This window comes from Bos grunniens, chromosome 2 (genome assembly GCF_055505025.1).
Source record: "Bos grunniens cultivar Pamir isolate PY7600 chromosome 2, Bosgru_T2T1.0, whole genome shotgun sequence".
Lineage (NCBI taxonomy): Eukaryota > Metazoa > Chordata > Mammalia > Artiodactyla > Bovidae > Bos > Bos grunniens.
The window spans coordinates 57,367,963-57,394,944 of NC_141166.1; the positions used below are offsets into that span (position 1 = coordinate 57,367,963).

Sequence of the window (26,982 nt, forward strand, 5' to 3'; positions counted from 1 at the left end):
GAGTGAAAAAGTTGGCTTAAAGGTCAACATTCAGAAAACAAAGATCATGGCATCTGGTTCCACCACTTCATGGGAAATAGATGGGGAAACAGTGGAAACAGTGTCAGACTTTATTTTTCTGGGCTCCAAAATCATTACAGATGGTGACTGCAGCCATGAAATTAAAAGATGCTTACTCCTTGGAAGGAAAGTTATGACCAACCTAGATAGCATATTCAAAAGCAGAGACATTACTTTGCCAACAAAGGTTCGTCTAGTCAAGGCTATGGTTTTTCCTGTGGTCATGTATGGATGTGAGAGTTGGACTGTGAAGAAGGCTGAGCGCCGAAGAATTGATGCTTTTGAACTGTGGTGCTGGAGAAGACTCTTGAGAGTCCCTTGGACTGCAAGGAGATCCAACGAATCCATCTACAGGAGATCAGTCCTAGGTGTTCTTTGGAAGGACTGATGCTAAAGCTGAACCTCCAATACTTTGGCTACCTCACGCGAAGAATTGACTCATTGGAAAAGACTGTGATGCTGGGAGGGATTGGGGGCAGGAGGAGAAGGGGATGACAGAGGATGAGACAGCTGGATGGCATCACTGACTCAATGGACATGAGTTTGGGTGAATTCCGGGAGTTGGTGATGGACAGGGAGGCCTGGCGTGCTGCTATTCATGGGGTTGCAAAGAGTCGGACACGACTAAGCGACTGAGCTGAACTGAAACTGTGGTTAGTTTTTAAATGGGGCTCAGTTTATTCAATATTGTTCTCTGAGCCCCGCTCTAAAAACGCCTCTTCTTGTGAACCATATCTATTCATAATTTCCAGCCCCACTAAAACAAACAGCATCCAGTTTTACAAACTTGATAGAGCTGACACCAAAGGCAATCATTATCACCATGGAGATAAACAACGGAACAAAAAGAAAGCTTTTTATGTTACCAAACTGCTAGGATGCAGATGAAGTAGAGAACTGGTTTGAAAATGAAAAAATTGTGACTGACCCCAAAAGCAGAGATCTCTGTTTAATTTGCTGAAGTACCCAGGTGTCCCCATCAATGAGCCAACACAATACAGGCACACATTCATTCTAGTGGAACGTATTCAGTGAAACTGGGCACTATAAAAACTACCCGTTGACAATCAGAAGTTAATGGAGACATCAGAGGGACACCTCATTTCTAAGTATATGATGGACTATAAGTAAACATGTATATATATATTTAAAAAGAATAGAATATTTTTCTTATCAAATTTATGAACAACTTGTAATTCAGCCTATAACTTCAACGTGACAATCATGCTATTATCTGACAAAAGCCTGTTTTACTACCTTTGGATTTAGAACTACCTATGATCTAGTCCAGCAAAAACAAGACCAGGAGCTGACTGTGGCTCAGACCATGAACTCCTTATTGCCAAATTCAGACTTAAATTGAAGAAAGTAGGGAAAACCACTAGACCATTCAGATATGATCTAAATCAAATCCCTTATGATTATACAGTGGAAGTGAGAAATAGATTTAAGGGCCTAGATCTGATAGACAGAGTGCCTGATGAACTATGGACTGAGGTTCGTGAAATTGTACAGGAAACAGGGATCAAGACCATCCCCACGGAAAAGAAATGCAAAAAAGCAAAATGGCTGTCTGGGGAGGCCTTACAAATAGCTGTGAAAAGAAGAGAAGCGGAAAGCAAAGGAGAAAAGGAAAGATATAAACATCTGAATGCAGAGTTCCAAAGAATAGCAAGAAGAGATAAGAAAGCCTTCTTCAGCGAACAGTGCAAAGAAATAGAGGAAAACAACAGAATGGGAAAGACTAGGGATCTCTTTAAGAAAATCAGAGATAACAAAGGAACATTTCATGCAAAGATGGACTCGATAAAGGACAGAAATGGTATGAACCTAACAGAAGCAGAAGATATTAAGAAGAGATGGCAAGAATACACAGAGGAACTGTACAAAAAAGATCTTCACGACCCAGATAATCACGATGGTGTGATCACTGACCTAGAGCCAGACATACTGCAATGTGAAGTTAAGTGGGCCTTAGAAAGCATCACTACGAACAAAGCTAGTGGAGGTGACAGGATTCCAGTTGAGCTATTCCAAATCCTGAAACATGATGCTGTGAAAGTGCTGCACTCAATGTGCCAGCAAATTTGGAAAACTCAGCAGTGGCCACAGGACTGGAAAAGGTCAGTTTTCATTCCAATCCCAAAGAAAGGCAATGCCAAAGAATGCTCAAACTACTGCACAATTGCACTCATCTCACACGCTAGTAAAGTAATGCTCAAAATTCTCCAAGCCAGGCTTCAGCAATATGTGAACCGTGAACTTCCTGATGTTCAAGCTGGTTTTAGAAAAGGCAGAGGAACCAGAGATCAAATTGCCAACATCCGCTGGATCATGGAAAAAGCAGGAGAGTTCCAAAAACCATCTATTTCTGCTTTATTGACTATGCCAAAGCCTTTGACTGTGTGGATCACAATAAACTGTGGAAAATTCTGAAAGAGACGGGAATACCAGACCACCTGACCTGCCTCTTGAGAAATTTGTATGCAGGTTAGGAAGCAACAGTTAGAACTGGACATGGAACAACAGACTGGTTCCAAATAGGAAAAGGAGTATGTCAAGGCTGTATATGGTCACCCTGCTTATTTAACTTATATGCAGAGTACATCATGAGAAACGCTGAGCTGGAAGAAGCACAAGCTGGAATCAAGATTGCCGGGAGAAATATCAATAACCTTAGATATGCAGATGACATCACCCTTATGGCAGAAAGTGAAGAGGAACTCAAAAGCCTCTTGATGAAAGTGAAAGAGGAGAGTGAAAAAGTTGGCTTAAAGGTCAACATTCAGAAAACAAAGATCATGGCATCTGGTTCCACCACTTCATGGGAAATAGATGGGGAAACAGTGGAAACAGTGTCAGACTTTATTTTTCTGGGCTCCAAAATCATTACAGATGGTGACTGCAGCCATGAAATTAAAAGATGCTTACTCCTTGGAAGGAAAGTTATGACCAACCTAGATAGCATATTCAAAAGCAGAGACATTACTTTGCCAACAAAGGTTCGTCTAGTCAAGGCTATGGTTTTTCCTGTGGTCATGTATGGATGTGAGAGTTGGACTGTGAAGAAGGCTGAGCGCCGAAGAATTGATGCTTTTGAACTGTGGTGCTGGAGAAGACTCTTGAGAGTCCCTTGGACTGCAAGGAGATCCAACGAATCCATCTACAGGAGATCAGTCCTAGGTGTTCTTTGGAAGGACTGATGCTAAAGCTGAACCTCCAATACTTTGGCTACCTCACGCGAAGAATTGACTCATTGGAAAAGACTGTGATGCTGGGAGGGATTGGGGGCAGGAGGAGAAGGGGATGACAGAGGATGAGACAGCTGGATGGCATCACTGACTCAATGGACATGAGTTTGGGTGAATTCCGGGAGTTGGTGATGGACAGGGAGGCCTGGCGTGCTGCTATTCATGGGGTTGCAAAGAGTCGGACACGACTAAGCGACTGAGCTGAACTGAAACTGTGGTTAGTTTTTAAATGGGGCTCAGTTTATTCAATATTGTTCTCTGAGCCCCGCTCTAAAAACGCCTCTTCTTGTGAACCATATCTATTCATAATTTCCAGCCCCACTAAAACAAACAGCATCCAGTTTTACAAACTTGATAGAGCTGACACCAAAGGCAATCATTATCACCATGGAGATAAACAACGGAACAAAAAGAAAGCTTTTTATGTTACCAAACTGCTAGGATGCAGATGAAGTAGAGAACTGGTTTGAAAATGAAAAAATTGTGACTGACCCCAAAAGCAGAGATCTCTGTTTAATTTGCTGAAGTACCCAGGTGTCCCCATCAATGAGCCAACACAATACAGGCACACATTCATTCTAGTGGAACGTATTCAGTGAAACTGGGCACTATAAAAACTACCCGTTGACAATCAGAAGTTAATGGAGACATCAGAGGGACACCTCATTTCTAAGTATATGATGGACTATAAGTAAACATGTATATATATATTTAAAAAGAATAGAATATTTTTCTTATCAAATTTATGAACAACTTGTAATTCAGCCTATAACTTCAACGTGACAATCATGCTATTATCTGACAAAAGCCTGTTTTACTACCTTTGGATTTAGAACTACCTATGATCTAGTCCAGCAAAAACAAGACCAGGAGCTGACTGTGGCTCAGACCATGAACTCCTTATTGCCAAATTCAGACTTAAATTGAAGAAAGTAGGGAAAACCACTAGACCATTCAGATATGATCTAAATCAAATCCCTTATGATTATACAGTGGAAGTGAGAAATAGATTTAAGGGCCTAGATCTGATAGACAGAGTGCCTGATGAACTATGGACTGAGGTTCGTGAAATTGTACAGGAAACAGGGATCAAGACCATCCCCACGGAAAAGAAATGCAAAAAAGCAAAATGGCTGTCTGGGGAGGCCTTACAAATAGCTGTGAAAAGAAGAGAAGCGGAAAGCAAAGGAGAAAAGGAAAGATATAAACATCTGAATGCAGAGTTCCAAAGAATAGCAAGAAGAGATAAGAAAGCCTTCTTCAGCGAACAGTGCAAAGAAATAGAGGAAAACAACAGAATGGGAAAGACTAGGGATCTCTTTAAGAAAATCAGAGATAACAAAGGAACATTTCATGCAAAGATGGACTCGATAAAGGACAGAAATGGTATGAACCTAACAGAAGCAGAAGATATTAAGAAGAGATGGCAAGAATACACAGAGGAACTGTACAAAAAAGATCTTCACGACCCAGATAATCACGATGGTGTGATCACTGACCTAGAGCCAGACATACTGCAATGTGAAGTTAAGTGGGCCTTAGAAAGCATCACTACGAACAAAGCTAGTGGAGGTGACAGGATTCCAGTTGAGCTATTCCAAATCCTGAAACATGATGCTGTGAAAGTGCTGCACTCAATGTGCCAGCAAATTTGGAAAACTCAGCAGTGGCCACAGGACTGGAAAAGGTCAGTTTTCATTCCAATCCCAAAGAAAGGCAATGCCAAAGAATGCTCAAACTACTGCACAATTGCACTCATCTCACACGCTAGTAAAGTAATGCTCAAAATTCTCCAAGCCAGGCTTCAGCAATATGTGAACCGTGAACTTCCTGATGTTCAAGCTGGTTTTAGAAAAGGCAGAGGAACCAGAGATCAAATTGCCAACATCCATTGGATCATGGAAAAAGCAGGAGAGTTCCAAAAACCATCTATTTCTGCTTTACTGACTATGCCAAAGCCTTTGACTGTGTGGATCACAATAAACTGTGGAAAATTCTGAAAGAGATGGGAATACTAGACCACCTGACCTGCCTCTTGAGAAATTTGTATGCAGGTTAGGAAGCAACAGTTAGAACTGGACATGGAACAACAGACTGGTTCCAAATAGGAAAAGGAGTATGTCAAGGCTGTATATGGTCACCCTGCTTATTTAACTTATATGCAGAGTACATCATGAGAAACGCTGGGCTGGACGAAGCACAAGCTGGAATCAAGATTGCCGGGAGAAATATCAATAACCTTAGATATGCAGATGACATCACCCTTATGGCAGAAAGTGAAGAGGAACTCAAAAGCCTCTTGATGAAAGTGAAAGAGGAGAGTGAAAAAGTTGGCTTAAAGGTCAACATTCAGAAAACAAAGATCATGGCATCTGGTTCCACCACTTCATGGGAAATAGATGGGGAAACAGTGGAAACAGTGTCAGACTTTATTTTTCTGGGCTCCAAAATCACTACAGATGGTGACTGCAGCCATGAAATTAAAAGATGCTTACTCCTTGGAAGGAAAGTTATGACCAACCTAGATAGCATATTGAAAAGCAGAGACATTACTTTGCCAACAAAGGTTCGTCTAGTCAAGGCTATGGTTTTTCCTGTGGTCATGTATGGATGTGAGAGTTGGACTGTGAAGAAGGCTGAGCGCCGAAGAATTGATGCTTTTGAACTGTGGTGTTGGAGAAGACTCTTGAGAGTCCCTTGGACTGCAAGGAGATCCAACCAGTCCATTCTGAAGGAGATCAGCCCTGGGATTTCTTTGGAAGGAATGATGCTAAAGCTGAAACTCCAGTACTTTGGCCACCTCATGCAAAGAGTTGACTCATTGGAAAAGACTCTGATGCTGGGAGGGATTGGGGGCAAGAGGAGAAGGGGACGACAGAGGATGAGATGGCTGGATGGCATCACTGACTCGATGGATGTGAGTCTGAGTGAACTCTGGGAGTTGGTGATGGACAGGGAGGCCTGTCGTGCTGTGATTCATGGGGTTGCAAAGAGTCGGACACGACTGAGCGACTGATCTGATCTGATCTGATCTGATGATCTAATCCAAAGTCAAGTCTCAAAATTTCTCTAGATAAGAAGGCTAAATGAAAAGAATCACCTATATATACAAAATATGTTTAAGAAAAAAGACATGCATGAGAATTAGCTAATAATAATTTCCTTCAAATATAAAAATTTCTACTACATGATAAACCATTTCCTCCAAATACAAGAAAATAGGAATACCACTCCCTACTGGAATTTATTCCATAGGATAAGCCATGTCTTCTCATGAATTTGTGTCTGTTCACAGCACCCAACATTTAATACAACACATGAGTGTTTAATTCATTTCACAGGCCCAGATGAGGATAAAAGTCTGTCATAAAGGAGAGAATAATGGACTAGAAGTTTAGAGACCTAGGTGCTAGTTTCACCTCTGCCAGTTTTATACAAATTCTGGGCCTCGGATTCCTTATCATTAAGTATGATTGAACTAAATCACATTTTTTTAAAAACTGTAAATACTTGAGAAAGATTAAGTAGTAAAAAAATAAAAGTATCACTTAGAATGAAGGCACTTGAGACATATAAAAGCTTTAATTGGGATATTATGATTTGCAGTTTTAAGAAAATTTAGGATAAAATTATCTAACAAACTTATCAAGCTGTATACACCAAGGAGTTCTTTATCTCATTTTATGTAAGTTATATTTTAATGTAAAAAGAAATAATTACCTTAGTAAAAAGCAAACAAAAAAACAGAATGATTTTATTTCTGAGCTGAAGTCTTCAAATGAGTAAATAATATGATTTTTCTTTTTTTTGGCATAATTTTTCTGACTGACAAGACCAAACTGCAACATAAGAAATCTTTATGTCTGATTTACAGCATAATAAAAAGGTCATTCTTTAAAAACTATTTCAGAACTTTGTTCATTTTTCCAAGGGCCTCTCTTGACTGACTTTTTAAATCAAATTATTCTCTCTGAGGTGCCCTCATATTTTTATCCTTTTTATAATTCTGCTGGATCCTCAGATGTCAGTGGTTATACCTGCAGTGTGATTATATCCTGAAAATCAAATTTCATAGGCTTCATGAAATCCTGCATCTTTTGCGAATAACTGATGGGCAAGAGACTACGTATTACATTATATTGTCTTAACTACCATGCTAATCATATCAGGAGCCAAGAGGAACAAAAATAATGACAGTATGGGTAACCAATGTTAAGTGAAGAAAGGCGAACTAATTCTATTAGTGGTCAGTTCATTAGTTGAATAATTTCACATTTTGCCAAATCTACTTTTCCTAAGCAAATCTGTAACTTTAGTTCCTTGAACAATAAACATTCAAATAAAAAGACTACAACTGTGAATAATGTAGCTGAAATGCCTCACAAAATGTAGTAACAAGTATTATTTCAGTTGAGTTTTTAAAATTAAACTAAAATTTAAACTTCTTTGCCTTCTTGAATTTATGTCATCTCAAGGGGCTAATTACTATTAGAGAAGATGCTCCTCTCTACCTCATGCTCATTGTTATGCAGCGAGCAAATTTAAGTTTTAGAGCTGGTTTTGATGAATTTGAAATAAACTTACCTCTGTCCATCTACTGTACAAACGGATACACCCCACAAATCAGGGCTGAACTTGGCTAGTTGAGGAATATAATCTGCAACCTATCCAAAACAGTGGAAAGAAATCAACAGATAAAATATAAAATATTCTCTTCTATCAAAAAAATTTCTCAATTTAGCTTCCACCAATGAACATTTTGTAGTACTCACTGGGTTTGTAATGTATCTTTTATAACAATATTCAAAAAACTAAGGGCATAACTTGAGGATTACAAGTGAGATCTAAGTGACCTCTCAGAGTCTCCGTCACCATCTCTTCTCTATTGCATTCTCTCTTCCTAGAAAAAACAGTCTAAGAGGAACTAGGAATTGATTTTTTTTTAAAAGGGAAAAAAAATTTATTTAATCAGGGTCATGATAATAGGGTTTCATAATCTAAAGACTTTTAATATCAAGAATAAATAAAATAGCCCTTATATTATGTAGAGGATTTTTAAAACTGTAAACATTTTATTTAATATTTAAGGATATCATACCTGCAGAAATTCCCAGGAAGTTATTTTTTAATTAATTAAAAGTATAAAGGTCACCTTAATCGTTTGAAAATCAAAAAGATTTCTTTTTAACGAAAATAACAATTAACTATAATATTTGAAATATTTTAAAAGCACTTAAAAAAAAGTACAAAGCACTAAGCTTCCCTGGTGGTTCAGACAGTAAAGAATCTGCCTGCAATTCAGAAGACTTGGTTCAATCCCTGGGTCAGGAAGATCCCCTGAAGAAGGAAATGGCTACACTCCAGTATTCTTGCCTGAGAACCCCATGGACAGAGGAGCCTGGCGGGCTACAGTCCATTGGATAGCAAAGAGTCAGACACAACTGAGCGATTTAAACTTCTGTTTACTTCTGTTACTCTAAAAGAACTTAATCCAGTGGTTTCACTTAAATTTCTTACTTAGCAAAACACAAACCACACAATTTTACACTCTACACCTCAAGTTTAGCTAAATTTATTCAATTATTCGTTTAGGAAAATATTCACATCAAAAATATTACCTTTCCTCCAGACTGCTTTTTAGCACTCTCATATAATTCATCGATATGTGAAGTAAAAGACATAAAGTCAGGAATAACAAACTTTCTTCTAAAGGCTTGTGTCAACAAAACAATGTTGCTTTGAACACATCTGTGGAATATGAGAAAAAATTAGTACTTGCTAATAATAACGATATTAGGAGAATACGCAAACAATAAAGAAATTCAACATTTTAAACAAATGCTAGAAATTATATTCTTTCTACATTATTTTCTTTCCTCCAAGCACCCTTTCATGTAGCTGCTTGTAAGCTACTGAACAAATTAAAGAAGTAAATTAGATAGCCTAAAAACTGCATCAAAGATTAAAACAACAGAGCATTCCACCAGGTTAAGTACCAAGACCATCTAAAAACAAGACTTTTTCACCTACCAGACATGATAAGCATTCAGCATGACATCTGGTTAACAAAAATCCACCTTTAATACATAGCTGAGATCCTCTTTATTTTTCCATGAAATAACCTCAGACATATGTCCCTTAAGAAAAAACTTGACAAAAAACTAAACATTCCGTATTTTAACATATTTTCTATAAATTACATTTTGAAAATGTTGCATTTCTAAGCTAAAAACTTAGTTTAGTCAGATTTGTCTCTAACATAAAATACTTATTTAAACGCTTGCAAAAATAATGTTTAACTTTTAAAAAAATATATAATAGTTTAATAATTTTATATTACTTGAATCACCAAAAATGTTTACATTATTCTATGCACTGTTAAGATGTGTAACACATTGTAGAATAAAAATGTTTCACTGTTAAAAACTATTTAAATGATATGGTAAACTATGTGGATGGGAAAGCATGAAATCTAATAATTAGAATCAATATTCTGCTTTGTTTTAAAAGGGTTTAAGCTAGAAAATCAATTTATTAATGTAACCCTAAAGAAGAGTTTTATAAATAGGTTAATAGCCAACTATATACTCTAAGCTCATCTTAAGTGAGTATCAGAAGTTCAATAATAGAACACTTAATCAATAAAGGAAGACACTGTAGACTTGAGCATCAAGCCATTATACCAACTAAGACTAAGCCCGTAACAGACTAAAAAGTACTAAGCTTCAAGTACTATTTATCCTGTTTAACCCTCAAAAGATGAACCCTTTAAGAAGGTAATTTCCCCATTTTACAGATAAGAAAACTCTGTGTAACCTGAAAGTAAATAACATGCACTAATCATAAAAGGAGAGTTGGAGAATAGACAGTCTCAATTTTTCAGTCCATGGTAAATGATAAATTTTTATCTCAGTATCTTAATTCAATGTTCTAAACGAAATAGCATATTAGAATTAAAAGCCAGATATCACATTTTAACTATTGACCAAAATCCAGAATATATACTCATTTGGTCAACATAAAATTAAACACTGATTTAAAATAAAATAGGTTACTTTCAGTGATAAACATGTGCTTTAATTACAACATGAAAAAGTTATAATCCTAATTTCCATTAAGCTATAGATGTAGAAATAACTGACATCCAAGAGATAATATTTACTTCAATAAACCAATAAATTTTATGATAGTTTCAATGTTACCTAATATTGAGTTTTGTCACTGACTTAATATTTGACATGCATCAAACAGTAATTCAACTTGCACATGAAAGTTACAAGTAATATATATGGAAAGACATTTCTTAGCAGAAAAAAGTTGGTAATTCCTGATCTTAAATTGCTATTCTGTATCAAGTCAAATCTACATCCTCCTTTTTTCAACAACTGTTGCATGAGAAAATATAAGGACTGTCAAACAAATAAAAATTATTAACCTTACTACTATTTACCTACTCAAAATTAATCAGCATTTTTAAAAGGAGGTTTTATACAAAAACTGTATAGTCAGTGAAACTGGGATTTTTTTTTCTTTTTTTAACTCTATTAGAAGGTGCTGGTAAAGCCGTGCTAACAGCCTTCATTGGTGAATTACTGTGGCCAGTCAAGGCAATATCACTCAGAAGAGTGTCTAGCTGCATAATGATGAGCATTCCAATCTGTAATTTTTTCTTGGAAGTTATTTTAATATGGATGTCATGAATCTAACTAGAAAATCAGAAGTCATATAAAGTAGAATGAAGAGGAAGTATTTATGGTTTTCAACAAGTGACATCTTTCTCAATGCTTTCTTTGTTCAGTTTTCTCATCCGTAAACTGGTAAAAATAATTTTACTTTCCCTCTTAACTTAAATGTTTATGATTAACAACTGTTATGCACCATCAGTGTTTTATAGAATATTTCAAATATAATTTTTCATTAGTAAAATAACATAGTGGATAAGAATTTTCAAAGAAAAATCAAATAAATACAAAGATTACCACTCATTTCCTCCAAAACAAGATGATAAAAAAATTATGGTTACACATGATAATACTTCTAATACTTACATGGCTAAAAATATATGAATAAATAAGGTATTCCTTTTCAACACAAATTTTCTACTTCTACTAAGACTATTAGCATTAAAAACAATTGAGTATCTAGATAGGTACAGGCAGTCTCCAACTTTCAAACAGACTATGCCCAAAAAAAGTATGCTTAGAACTTATTTTCCCATTTAAAGAAAAATTCTACATGCTTCTCAGATTACCCTCAAAGGCTGACTGAATATATATATTAACCAACAAGGTATTTTAGGTAAAATGTCAACACATTGACTTCAACCAAACCTTTCCACCTTTCTTTATAAATTACTTCTCTGGGAAAATGAATTCCATTATAACATCTGCTTTCCCAGTTGCATGAAAGTGAGATAGTTTATTTCTGGCAACACTAACTAGAAAACTAATTTTGAAAACAGAGAAAATACTTCTCTGAAGCAATCACCTTTCCAGGTGACCTGAAAAGGTTAGCGGTCAGAGGTTCTGAATCTCATTCTAGGAATGAAAAGAGAAATCATATGCCTATAGACATAAACTCTTCCACTGCCTGCTCACATAGACCACTAAGCATCTGTCAAGTTGGGAACTGCCTATATTACAATTGTCAGGTTTTTGTTTTTGTTTTTAATTGGATTAGTGTTTAAAATAATGTTGTTATTTTTAATATACTTATAGTAGAAAATTTTATGCTTTTCTGTTTACTCAGTGTATTTAAATTACTTTTTCAAATTTCATATTTAAACACAACAATGTGTTTATGAAGCACAAAAAAACCTTAACCAGTGCTGAAAAGATATAAAATACTGCTTTCATGTCGGAATTCAAAGTAATTGCTCATACCCACAATCAACATACCTATCTTGAATCAAGTCTGACAACTTTATTCTCAGATATACTGAAATAACTCCCCAGAAGGCACTTTGCACAGAGTTCATGACCACTAAAAACAAAATAATCTTACTGCAAAAATACAGCTACCTAGAAATTATTTCCTTCCCTTCACAAAGAACAGGTTCGGAAGACCCAAAATTCCTAACATCAATTCCAACATGAACCTAAAATCTACACTTTATAAGGTCAGCAGAGTTAACAGCATCAAGAACCATGTGGTGAAAAGACAGAGATCTAAAATTGACAGCACTCACTGCTTCATGGTATGCCAAGACACTTGGAAGGATCTCAGTTAAATACTTATACCTTCAGATGACTTAATATTCCAGGATATTTCAGCAGATATCTAGAATAAATCATCTAGCCCCCAAAAGACAATAAAATAAAAATATATAAAAATACATACATACAAATAAACTTCCAAGGTAGATGCTGGAATTCTTTTCAACCTAAGCCTATAGTCAGGAAAAAGCCAAGGTTTAACAGTAGTGTTTATAGTTTTATTTTAGTTCTCACTCAAGTTTAGTTGTAAAATACCATATACTTCCTTGGGTTCCATGACAAACTTGTCTATCAAATTATTAAGCAATCAGACTAGTAGGAACACATTAAAGAAAATAAAGATTGGCAAATATAGGAAAATAAAAATATTCTCATTTAAGCAAATCAAGGCATTAATGTCCAAAGTTAGCATTAAGTTTTTAGATACTCTGGGAAAAAAAAAAAAGCCTATGCATTAAGCCTATGTCTGCTCTGAGGAGAGCAGCAGATAATGGAGACATGTAAACCTAATGAATGCCGGCTGCCTGAAGCCTTCCCATTGTATGATGTCATCTAAATCAACTTGTAGAAAAGAAACAGAGACCATGCTGAGAAAGGCTGCAAGATATGCAGATGAATTAGAGATCAATTTAAACAGGACAGAGTGTGTTCCATTCAAACTTAATGCAATCTCCAGGTATTATAAATTGGAAACATCCATGGCTACATTTCCTCAGAACAGTTTCAAGGTATACTCTTAGACCCAGTATATTATAGAACTTTAATGTGCACCAAGTTGTTCTAAGCAATTGATGTTTATAAATCCCCTCCCCTCTTTTTTCAGTTACACAAGAAGCACTGGCTTTCAAAGATGCAATTTTGTTTTAAAAGAAAAAAAACACCACATAGCATAGCAAATGACCATTAACGGTTTGGCAGAAATTTTTACTTTTTAAAAAGATCTTTGTCTAGCATGACACCATCTGATGTTGTTTGAAGAGTTAATCTTAACATATCCATACACTCTTTCAACCTGGGATCAGACGTTCGCAATCCTGTAGATTTGAGTGCCTGTTTTTAAAAAAATAAGAGTCTGTAAATACATAGTGCAAATAATGTATATGCTTATTCCAACTACAAGTTTTTAATTCCTGTATTTAAAAACTTCTACCCAAGACCTGAATATATATATATGGCATCTTAGTGTCACTATTACCCTCTTTCTGGAAAAGTTTCTCATTGTTTCTTTCATTTCCTTTCATTGATTACCTTGAAATGAGCATGATGAAAATTTGAAAATAAGAGAAATAGTGTCAGTCAGATGACTTTAAGACTACATTGCAATATCACCGTATATTGATTCATATTACTGGTTTTTAAAAGTTAGGATAGAAAAATATAAAAACTTACTGTAATAAATTTATGAACAGGTATTTTCTCTTGTCCTTCTGCAATTGTATAGAACAGCAAATCTTCCAAACTAGGTAACAGACCCTGTTTTATTTTACTAAAGAGGAAAAAAAGAACACAAAATTAACTCTTATGTGAACTTTCAAGTAGATTTTAGCTACATCCATTTAAAAATAATCAATGAAGCAGACTACAGTTGATCGATTCCTCAAGACCTACTATCATATTAATAATGCCGATTTACCAAAATCAAACAGTATTACTGAAACCACATTGAGAAGTACGTTTAAAACATATTCATTAATTTACACAGATATTTTGTAATCCTAAATTACCTTTTATGGCAATTTCTTCCTGTATAGCCTAATACAATACAATCACCCAATACTAACTATGAGCCTAGAAAATGTTCAGGTAAGAGTCAATATTTCATTCTGTTGTTATTGTTTTTTTATAGGATGATTATACATGTGTAATGGAGAAGGCAATGGCGACTCACTCCAGTACTCTTGCCTGGAAAATCCCATGGACGGAAGAGCCTGGTAGGCTGCAGTCCATGGGGTGGCAAACAGTCGGACACGACTGAGCGACTTCACTTTACTTTTCACTTTCATGCATTGGGGAAGGAACTGGCAAGCCACTCCAGTGTTCTTGCCTGGAGAATCCCAGGGACGGGATTCCATGGGGTCGCACAGAGTCAGACACGACTGAAGCGACTTAGCAGCAGTAGCATACCTATGTAAAACATGGTTGTGGTTTAGTTGCTAAGTTGTGTCCGACTCTTTGCAACTCTATGTACTATAGCCTGCCAGGCTCCTCTGTTCATGGGATTTCCCAGGCAAGAACACTGGTTTGTCATTTCCTTCTCCAGGGATCTTCCCGACCCAGGAAGTGAACCCAGGTCTCCTGCATTGCAGGCAGATTCGTTACCAACTGAGCTTTGAGGGAATCCTTGAATATAACACATATATTATAGTCACATATTTGTTATAAACAGTTATATAAAGATATAGTTCAAATAATTAACCTGATTGTAAAATCTGAGGGAGACAGTAATTAAGAAAAGATTAGTGTACAAGTTCTCAAGTCCTGGCTATAATATTTACTAGTCAAGTCACCTTGGGTAAATTAATTAACTTTTCTGTGATTCAGTTCCCTCATTTGAGAAAGGGAGATGTGAGAATCAGTTGACTTAATACATTCAATACCCTCAGTGCCCTGCTTGGCAGAAAGTAATCAATTGTCAGTAGTTGTAGTGACTATTTCTAAAGTGACCTAGGCTTACATATACACATCAAATGCCACAAATCATAAAGACTGTTAGAATAAAAATGTTACCATAAAAATATATTAAAATCTTAATTAATTAATAAGCTGGTATACGATGATGCTGCTGCCGCGTCGCTTCAGTCGTGTCTGACTCTGTGCGACCCTGTAAACGGCAGCCCACCAGGGTCCACTGTCCCTGGGATTCTCCAGGCAAGAACACTGTGGAGGGGGTTGCCATTTCCTTCTCCAGTGCATGAAAGTGAAAAGTGAAAGTGAAGTCGCTCAGTCGTGTCTGACTCTTAGCGACCCCATGGACTGCAGCCTACCAGGCTCCTCCGTCCATGGGATTTTCCAAGCAAGAGTACTGGAGTGGGGTGCCATTGCCTTCTCCGGGTATAAGATGCTATGATTAACCAAATTTTTAATCAAGAAAAAATTTTTTCCTATTCATTGCAAAGTTTTCAGATAAACTATAATGAACCTATAAATATTTTATTTTGGGGGGCTCTGAAACTGAAATGAACACAGTTTAATATTCTGAACATTCATGACTATCATATGTATTATAGTGATGTTATAAGAATTATAGATCTAGGGTAGACCAATCTCCTCCCCACCCATCACTATTTATTAAAATCAAAGGTACAAATACATGCATGTATTTGTATGCATGTGTATATAAAATGTCTGGAAAGGGCTTTACCTTTATTTCAAGAAAGAGAAAATTAGAGAGTGGTCCATATATTTCTATTTTAAAAGACAACAGAATACAGTGTCGGCTCACAGAGCATATACATTTAGACATGCACATATAAAATTTATCCTCAAACACTAATGTTGGCATTAATGTCATTTATACTTGTTTTCAAAGCTATCATACCAGCTTCTTGTTTTTCAAGTCAACCCTATAAAGTACCAGAATTTCATGCCAATGTTTTAAAAAAACATAACACATAGGATTACTGTAATTTAAACATACATCCTGGATATATAATTACTCCTTAAAACAATTTTGGCTCTTAGAGAAATTTTTAAAATATATTTGGGATATTTTAATTATAAGAGTTAAAAATTATGGATAACTTTTGTTAAGTATTCTGATTAGCTGTTTTACATGCACTCTAATTCAATCCCTACAATGATGACAAAAATACTATTATCCAAAATAAAGTATGGTTCCTGGTACACAGTGGATGCTCAGTATATTTACTGTTTGACCAAAAAAAAAAAAAAAAAAACAGATTGACTCTGTCCCCATTTATCAGAGGCTCAGACAGGTCAACAAACTTTCCAAGACTACACAGTGGTACAGATATATTTAGAAACCTCGTTCCTCTGAATTCAGAGTCCAAAATATATGCCTCTACAGTTTTGCTGGCTCTTAAACTTACTAGCTAGTAATTACTTTTATAAGGTATGATTTTTCTAGATCATACCCTGATCTAAAACCATTAAACAACATTCAACAGTAATGATGACTTAATATTTAAAGAAAAATTGAGCCAGCTGTCAAAAACAATCAGTGGAAAATAACATACCAATTATTTACAGAAAATGGCTTATTAAATAAACTTCAGATAATAGTTGTTTATCACTTTAAAAAACTGCAGAATAAGCTTTCTATGTATTTACCACACCAGTAAATGGTATTTGCTTTGCCTAAAAGCTGTGTTAAGTACCATAAAATATAAAGTTCTTTAGCTTATGGTAGATAGGGCAAAGAATTTTAAATGACCATGTTTATTGCCACAGCTAACATAAAAGGCTAAATATTTACTTGCTTTTGGACAAGAGACTAATTTTTATCCATTGGAGACATATTTAAGTCATCCCTAAAATACTATGCTCACAAAATAAATAATAAACATAAATGTATAAAAAAGAGTTCAAAATTGATTTAAAAAAAAGTACTACCAATCTGAGCGTTTAAAAGCTCAGACTCTGATCTGAAAATGAATTTACTTCAATAGTCTGGGGAACAAATGCAAGGGTTCTCCCCAAACTTTCAACCACACAGAAATTACCCCAAAGACCTTTCCTGATTTTATTACCTCCCTCCCCACTTCTTTCCCCAGGCTTCCCTGGTGGCTCAGATGGTAAAGAACCTGCCTGCAATGCAGGAGACCCAGGTTCAATCCCTGGGTCAGGAAGATCCCTTGGAGAAGGGAATGGCTATCCACTCCAGTATTCCTGCATGAAGAATTACATGGACAGAGAAGCCTGGTGAGCTACAGTGCATGGGGTTGCAATGTCAGACACAACTGAGCAACTAACACTTTCTTTCCCCAAATTTAATACTACTTTGTGGCACTGCTTAATGATATTATACTTCACCACTAAAACTCAAAAGCTAAAAACTGTAGTTTTTGGAATATATAGTAACTAGGATATTTCTGTGTTTAAGTTTTAATGACCAAAAAAACAGATCATAACAGGAGTATGCCAAGGCTGTGTATATTGTCACCCTGCTTATATAACTTATATGCAGATTACATCATGAGAAACGCTGGGCTGGAACAAGCACAAGCTGGGATCAAGATTGCTGGGAGAAATATCGATAACCTCAGATATGCAGATGACACCACCGTTATGGCAGAAAGTGAAGAGGAACTAAAAAGCCTCTTGAGGAAAGTGAAAGAGGAGAGTGAAAAAGTTGGCTTAAAGCTCAACACTCAGAAAACTAAGATTATGACATCTTAGAAGATCAGTCCTGGGTGTTCTTTGGAAAGGCTGATGCTAACGCTGAAACTCTAATACTTTGGCCACCTCAGAAGAAGAGTTGACTCACTGGAAAAGACCCTGATGCTGGGAGGGATTGGGGACAGGAGGAGAAGGGGACGACAGAGGATGAGATGGCTGGATGGCATCACCGACTTGATGGACATGAGTTTGAGTGAACTCCGGGAGATGGTGATGGACACAGAGGCCTGGCGTGCTGCGATTCTTGGGGTCACAAAGAGTCGGACACAACTGAGTAGCTGACTGATTAAGAAATTTACAAATTTACCAATTCTATAAACAGGAAGTGACACTGACTCTGACTACTGATCAACCAGTTTCCCAATACAAAAGGACAATTAAAACTCCTTAGTCTGATATTTAGTTAATAAATTGGCTATGTACTATCTGGAGAAGGTAATGGCACCCCACTCCAGTACTCTTGCCTGGAAAATCCCATGGACGGAGGAGCCTGGTAGGCTCCAGTCCATGCGGTTGCTGAGAGTAGGGCACAACTATCTATGCTATCAAAAGTTTCTAAGTAAAAAAACTCTATTATCAATGAAAGGAAAATGAACTCAAAATGAGGAGGGGAAAAAAATGGAAAACAACTTACTTTGTCTTATTTTGTTAAATAATGTTTCATATTACTAGACCTTTCCAAACTATAAAGGCTGGGGTAATATCTTTTTTGTCAACTCCATATAACTCAAATGTATAATATAGTATAGTAAACCTATTAGATAATAAAAAACTTCAACTAAGTAAAAAAAAAAAAAAAAAGATGCCTACTAATAGAATACAAAAGAATGCTTTGGTGTTTTTACTTGTAGCTTCATTTTAAAACAATTATCTAAAAAAAATACCTGGAGCTGTTTTTAAATCAGTTTATCATTTTGATTTTAGAGTGATCTGATTGATAGAAAGCGTCCGTAACACCAGTAAACTGGCAGACTGAACCTGTGAAGTTGAAAGCTGAATTCATAGTGGCTGATCACATACCATTTAAAGTCTGACAAAGACTCTAAATCATTTTTCCCCAAAGCTAAGTATTAGAGAATTCAAAAACAAAATTTTACATTTTTTAAAGCTTTACTTTAAAAGGACTTTCTATTGTTTCATCTTAAAACTCCATGTGATAAAGCAAAGTGGGTAAACTGTCCCCAAATTACAGACAAAGTCAAGTAATATGGCCAATGTCACACAACTCAAGTGGGTGGACCAGATTTAGTCCTAGAAGTCAATACTTGGTTCCTAATCCCAGACTCTTTCTGCTATGCCACACCAACTGTGCTGAGTTGTTACACTCCATTTTAGGAGGAATACCTGGAGTTTATTCAAAATAAAGAAAGGTGAGATTCCTTACATATTGAAGAATTTCTAACCAAAATGCTAACAGGGAAACTACTTACGTTAGATGACCAAATTGTTACTCTGCCTTGTTAAAACTGCATCTTGTAAAATAGAAAGCAAGGATGAGATGAGGCAGCTGTTATAGCTGGACTTTATTTAAATTTATTCAAAAAAAATCAAAGTAAGAAATACAAAAGTAAGCTTTATGTGAGAAGTGGCCAGGCTGTCTACATCAGCTGATGACAAAGTGTCCATATGTACAACTTCATGAGTCTAACCCAAGGGTACAATCTGCTTGACTTCAATGTGAGAGTGAGGACCTGGGCAGATCAAGTCCCAGATGTCCAACTCTGTTTGTCCTTCCAACCATGCACTCCTTTAGTCAAGTATCTGTTAACAAGTCATTCTAGTTGTAAAAATACAGATATGTGAATTCTATCACTGAAATTACTCTAATACCACACGAGAGATGACTTCCTCAAAATAATGACCAAACTAGATAGCACATTCAAAAGCAGAGACATTACTTTGCCAACAAAGGTTCGTCTAGTCAAGGCTATGGTTTTTCCTGTGGTCATGTATGGATGTGAGAGTTGGACTGTGAAGAAGGCTGAGCTCTGAAGAATTGATGCTTTTGAACTGTGGTGTTGGAGAAGACTCTTGAGAGTCCCTTGGACTGCAAGGAGATCCAACCAGTCCATTCTGAAGTAGATCAGCCCTGGGTGTTCTTTGGAAGGAATGATGCTAAAGCTGAAACTCCAGTACTTTGGCCACCTTATGTGAAGAGCTGACTCATTGGAAAAGACTCTGATGCTGGGAGGGATTGGGGGCAGGAGGAGAAGGGGATGACAGAGGATGAGATGGCTGGATGGCATCACTGACTCGATGGACGTGAGTCTGAGTGAACTCCGGGAGTTGGTGATGGACAGGGAGGCCTGGCGTGCTGCGATTCATGGGGTCGCAAAGAGTCGGACACGACTGAGTGACTGAACTAAACTGAACTGAACTGAAAGTTAACAAAAAGCCCGATTTCAGCTACACATAAGGAAAAACAAAACAACTCTGAAAATGGTATGTGTTGCCTTCAAAGGTAATAAATTCTCTTATCAATGAGTATTCAAACAGAGATGGATAACAATCTGTAGCAAATATCACAGGAGGGGAAAAACGTCAGCTGGGGAGATGGCTTTCAGGTCTCTTTCAATACTAAACCTAAAAACTTATAAAGTGTTATATTAATCTAATACTGGAAGAAAAAACAAAGTAAGTACTAACATTGTATGACCTTGGTTAGGTCATTTAATAACTGTAGCCAGTTTACAACCTATGTAAAATGAGGTGGAAATAGATGTCTTTAAAATCACTTCCAACTCTAATTCTCAGTTTTTGAGCTACTCAAAATTCCCATAAATTATATTCCTATAAATTTCCTTGTAAGTTCCTATATTAAAAATCATAAACTTTTACTCACTTAGGACTACATAATGTAGACACAAAGGATTTAGATATATTTTACATATAAAGCTTAATTATCTGGGTTCTTTAAAAAAGTAATCAGATCAGATCAGATCAGTCACTCAGTCGTGTCCGACTCTTTGCGACCTCATGAATCGCAGCATGCCAGGCCTCCATGTCCATCACCAACTCCCGGAGTTCACTGAGACTCACGTCCATTGAGTCAGTGGGAGTATCTAATGCCATGAAACTATACATTTAAAAACAGTGAAAACAGTACATTTTATGTTGCATGAATTTTACCCCATTTTTTTTTTTAAAGGTAAGGGGAATTGGGTATAGAAGGTGAGAATGAGGGAAAATAGCTGAATTGGAGACAGGGAGGCCAAGAACCAAATGTAGCAACTGATGCAATAATTCACAGAAGAACAAACCATTCTAACCAAAACCAGGGTATTAGAGAAAATCTTACACAAATCCAGTTTAGTGCAAAGGCTACCAACAGCAAACTACCACAAGGGCCACCAGTTTTTATAAATAAAGTTTTACTGCAAGAAAGCCATGCCTACTCAAATCTACTGTCTATGCCTTCTTTGCTACAACAGATGCTTTGAATACCTTTAATAGACCAGATAGCTTGTGAAGCCAAAAATACACACTATTTGGCCCTTGAGAGAAAAAGTTTACCACACTTGCCTTGGAGCATCACTGTATTTTAGCACAGTATAGTAATAACCCCTTATAGTGAACCTAAGAAATGTTAAACTCTATTCATTAGAATGTTTTAATATGGCAGAAAAACAGGCAACATTTTATGAGACTTACACCAAAACAGTTAAGAAATTTAAAACTTTGATGTTTGAGGATAAAAGAGAATACAACTGGATAATGCCAATAGTAGGAGCTTTACAAACCCATTCACAATCTTCTTCAGAACTTTTTTCAATGTGATAATACTGTTATACATACTAGAAAAAGGATATCAGGATAGCAAACCAGGACAGCAGGGTAGAGATTTACAAATTTAAAATCCTTTCTCTGATTAGAAGTTATCATAATGAAAATCTTAAAAGTAACTATATGGAGGCAGGAAAAACAACGTCTGTTCTCACAAACCAACAACTGCTAACATTGTTTTGGCTTATTTCTACTACTTTTTCTAAGCATTTTTAAAAGCTTGAGATGACTTGACATCAGATTGCATAGAAAATTTTGTATTATAACTTTTGACTTAACATTATATTTTCCTATATTCCTAAAAAGTATCTGTATTCACTTTAAATGACTGAATAATAAACTCTCATGTGGATGTGCCATAATTTACTTAACCATTCCACTTCTATGGAACACAAGTTTTTCCCCACTTTTCTCTAAGCATAATACTGTGCCAAAAATATTAGTGAAAAAGCTATCTACACCTCAGTGTTGTTAACCTGGACTCCTAAAAAGGTACAAATATGAAATTTTTCTAAAGTTTAAAAATCACCAAGGGACTTTCTCGGTTCTATGCACCTGTGTTTCACAACCAAAATAATTTATACCAGGGTAGATTCCAGGATAAAATCATAGCAACAGCATCTCTATCTGAAAACTATTTACCTTACCTAGAGAAATCTACAGTTAGATATTTATTTATAAAAATAGTTACTTCATTTAGCTTTAAACATTCCTCTTAGTATCAAATGACTTAACAGTGAAACGGCATACACAGGCAACTTCTTGGTTTATAAAGAATTTGAAGACTGAGGTGCTTAAAGAATGCAAATCCTACAGGCAGACTTTCGGTTTCTACAGTCATAATTTTTTTTCACTTCGAAATCACAAGAAGGAAGTAGTGCCCTTTTTTTTACTAATTTTTTTTAAAACTTGAAGACACCCACATATATCTTCAACAAATTTGTCTTCAAGGTGACCCTGATCTTTTTCAGACTAAAATTGTGTCTACTCCCCACCACCACCACCACTTTTTCCTACATACAAATGTCTTCACCAAAAAAGACTAACTCCCTAAGTTAGTTGATTTTTTTAGGTAGGCAGACTTCTTTATAAAAAATATAAAGCCTAGAAACAAGAAGCTAAACTCAAGTAGACTAAACCTCAGGAACTCCTTCAGTGAATGACATCTAAGTATTATTAATTAAGAGCATGCAGTTTATTACAGATTATGTCCCAGTATTATCAACAGCTAAACAGATGCATGTGGTTTAAAATAAACATTAGGCCACCAAAAATTTTAACATGTACGTTATGGTTGGGCATTCAAACAAAACTACAACTCACTGATAACTGTAATCTAGAAAAAATATTTAGCAAATCACAAATAAAATGACTGAAGGATTCACTGCAAAGTCCCACACCCAAAATTAAATATATTTTCTTTATGAAGGAGGGTTTTTAAGTTTGTATTGTAAATTAGTAGTAGCTCAGTTGTGTCCAACTCTTGGTGACCCCATAGACTGTAGTCTGCCAGGCTCTTCTGTCCATAGGATTTCCCAGGCAAGAACACTGGAGCGGATTGCCCACCCTCTTCCAGGGGATCCTCCCGACCCAGGGATTGAACTAAATATATTTTCAATCTTGATTTCAATTTAAATGAATTGTAAATATGTTCACTTTTACAAATTAAAAGCAGATGATTAAAGGATCATAACAGAATTTGTCCCCTATTTAAACAGAGGTTCTGTCTTTCTATTTAACCATGTATTACCTGGATGGGATGCCAATATTGCTTCAACTTCATTATCAGTACTATTCTATATAGAAGACCTAATTCAACATTGCTGAAATGCTTAAGTACTTAATCTTACTTTGAAATTCAATTTGCACAAAATATGAGGTAACAATTCTTTTCCTGCTACCATTTATTAAGAATAAATATGAACTACAAAAACAAAATCATACTATTTGAAGCTAACTGAAATCATTTGTTTGCACTTTCACTTTTAATATATTTTTAATTACATAGTTGAGCAAACAGCATTACTGCATCAAAGACGTGCAGCTTTTAACAGATTACTACCAAACTGCCCTCCAAGACAGTTGAATTTATACTTCCACCAGCAATGTAAAGAGTTCCTATTTTCCATACCCTTTCCATCACTTAATTTAACATCTGCCAATCTGATAGGGGGAAAATGATCTTGTTTTAATGGAACACTTTTAATATTGTATCCTGTATGCATTACCTATTTTCTAAAGGGCATACACCTACTGATACTTTCCGAGAATCATCCTTCTCTTTTTCTAATTAAATAATATAATGCCCAAACAAAAAGTAACTTTAAAAAACTTTCCCTCTTCTCCACCTGCTAACCCTTCCCAGAGATCCTTCACTAAGACAGAATAGACACATCTACATTTTGCAGAAGTGAAGTATGGCACTCTTGAGAGAGAAGACAGTATGATAAAAATGTTCATGTTGGGCAAGCATTGGCATAACATAAAAGTTAGTCAAAAATCTCAAATGCTACATAGCATTGTTTGATATAATCTGCATCCCAATCCATTACTGGTTTTCTGGAAGAAGTGGTATTTTGAAATTATAACTCTGTAATTAATCTTGAAACAACATGCAAAATAGGTTGAAATGAGACAAAAGAACAGATATATGGTGAAGATTTTAAATCTGAAGTCATCAGACTGCTGTTTGGTTGCTAACTTGCATATGACTCTTTGTGACCCCATGGACTATAGCCTGCCAGGATCCTCTGCCCATGGGGTTTCCCAGGCAAGAATACTGGAGTGGGTTGCCACTTTCTTCTCCAGGTCCTCTTCCCTACCCAGGGATCAAACCTGCGACTCCTACTTGACAGGTGGATTCTTTACCACTGGGCCACCTGGGAAGCCCCGAAGTCATTAGGTATGTGGAGATAAATATAACAAAGCTTGGATGAAAAATGAACTATTACCTACACAAAGATTAGAGGATATGCTGCTGAGAAGGCAGACAAATGGGGAAAAAGCAGAGGCCTCACAGCCTCAGGATTTATACCCAGTGAGCAAACCCCAAAAGAGCCACAGAAAAAGAAAACAATTTAAAAAGTCAAGAGTTGTGTCAAGTGGTTTCCAAAATGATGGAATAATACTAACAAAATTAAATAAGAGCACTGCAGGGAAAACTGAGCAGAGATCATTATATTTTCCTGTAACATACTTAGGACAGTAGTAAAATCTTAACCTTGATCAGTAACCTAAACCAGAATTGAAGTTGTTGACAGAGATAGCATAGCCTTAAAAGACAACAGTTCAGAATTTGACTATGAAAAAAGATAACTCACATTCTACCTCCCTCCAGAATATAATATTGCATGGATAATAAAATATAAGATCAAGGAAAGGAGGAAAAGCGAATATCCCAGCCACATGAACTAATAAAATTGCTATGGTTAAGAATTAAATTCACTCTGAGCTAACTGGTAAGCAAGGCAAAAGGGTAAACAGTCAATATTACATTGTTTTACATAAATTTTTTCCAGGAACCAAACAACAAAAAATTTTCATTTGAGCCTAAAATTCAAAGGCTAATCTCCTTGTAAGGTTTTACAATAAATGATGTAATTTTTTAACTGAAGAACTATACATAACAAATGTTAAACTCACTTTATTTTTCACATGGGTATTTCTTTTAATAATCCTCTACAGAAACTGGCAGAATCCTGAGTGAGTGCTGGCATCCCAGGTGACTCGCTGACTGAGGAATGACCTATACTTTGGAAACTGAGTGTAAGAAAGGATGCATCAACTGGAACCTTACCTCCCAGAATAAGAGAAATGTTTACCTCATAAAGGCAAAATGGATGAAGTCGAAGGAAGGAAGCTACATTTTGAAACCAGATCATTCAAGAAATGGAATCTTTAAACAGATTAAAATTTTTTTCACAATCATCGAGACCAGTACTCTTCACTCTATCTTAAATAGGAGATAGCTGGGGTTCACTCTTGAAATCCTTGATTGAAAGCTCTCAGGTTTATCACATACTTGAACTGCTTCTAAAATTTTCTAGCTATTACTCCAAACTTTGGTGTCAAAAACAGACTCTTTTGAACTACGTACGGTAAACAAGGTTATCTTATTGGCCATTCAAACTCCCAGGACATCTGAACAAATATTCTTCAAGGAGTCCCTCCGTAGACTGGTTTTCTTTGGGGGCTAGGAGGAACAGGAAGGGACATTTTTATGTAGAATGGTCAATAAGCATTAGACAAAGTAAGTGTTCCAAAATTACTGCTAAGAAATGATTTATTTCAAAGGCAATGGCGGTACAAGCTTCTAGAAAACATGTAAATCACAACAGCTCAATTTTCTCACTAAAGGGGAAAAAAAAGAGGGACACTAGAGCCATTGAAGAGACAGAACGGAAGACATTTTCTAGAGAAAGCCGTTCCCATCAAACAACCTTTAAGGACAACTTTCAAATGCTAGTAATCACATTCTTCTTTCAATTCTGCAAGTCTGGACATCTGTACTTAGACTAGTTACATGCCTGGTAATTCAGAAAAGTAAAGTGAGTACCATATAAACACACACAATTCTAGTCTCCAAAAAACGTTAAAGATGCAGAGATTTGACGAAAGTCTAGCTTTTCAGAACGTGACCACATTTGGGTCATCCAACTGAGGATGTTCAATGACCTACCCATAATCATAAGGGTGCAAAACCCTTATCACAGAATATCACAAATGTGGCCCATCACCAAGCGATATTTTTTAAAGTAACATTTTTCAGTCTAGGAAAACAATTTTAGCTCGGAATGTTTTAGGATGGTGCCAATTTCAATTACAGGAAACATTAAGCCAGGTCTGAGATTGAAAGTATAAGAAACCCACTTTCAGTTTGACTTAAGATAGCAATGTAAGAGGAGCAAAAAACAGATCACATACGGTCAGCGCAAAGTCAGAAAAACAGTAAGATATAAAGAAAACAGGTAAATATTTACCTACAGTGGGAAAAAAAAGCTTTGTGTCCATTTATATTAACTCAAGACAAAATATCCAGGAAACTGCCTCACGTACTGCGTAGAAAAAAACCCCAATTTTGTTTAAAGATTAAATTGCCGTGCACAATAGGTGTTATCACCCTATCACAATTCATTTAAACCACAAAAGCTACTTAATTCGTTTTCAGAGTTAGCATTTTACCCGTCACATTCAATCCTGGCTATTTTCATATGTATTTTCAAAAACTCGCCCATCTCATGGAAGATGTCAGACGGGCCAAAGCTAGATGGTCCCCAGTGCAAACAGGTGGTCTGTACTGCGTGCCCCGTCTTCTA

The 26,982-nt window shown here is 36.1% G+C and overlaps 1 protein-coding gene across 14 annotated transcripts in view; it reads right to left on the minus strand.

The window, feature by feature from the left end:
• Positions 1–26,982, minus strand: part of GLS (glutaminase) — a 90,215-nt gene that overhangs the window by 61,959 nt on the left and 1,274 nt on the right. For 12 of the 14 annotated variants that reach the window (XR_015144770.1, XR_015144773.1, XR_015144776.1 and 9 more), the window contains exons 2-5: positions 13,916–14,012; positions 13,455–13,576; positions 8,930–9,059; positions 7,896–7,975 (exon numbers count right to left, since the gene is read on the minus strand). Coding sequence is in view for 5 of the 14 variants with exons in the window: in XM_086348762.1 (XP_086204888.1) it covers positions 7,896–7,975; positions 8,930–9,059; positions 13,455–13,576; positions 13,916–14,012 (429 nt within the window). In the remaining 9 variants the exon portion in view is untranslated. Of the gene's footprint in view, positions 1–7,895; positions 7,976–8,929; positions 9,060–13,454; positions 13,577–13,915; positions 14,013–25,763; positions 25,860–26,982 lie in introns of all 14 variants that reach the window. The other 2 variants (XM_086348793.1, XM_086348805.1) reach the window with 1 other exon arrangement.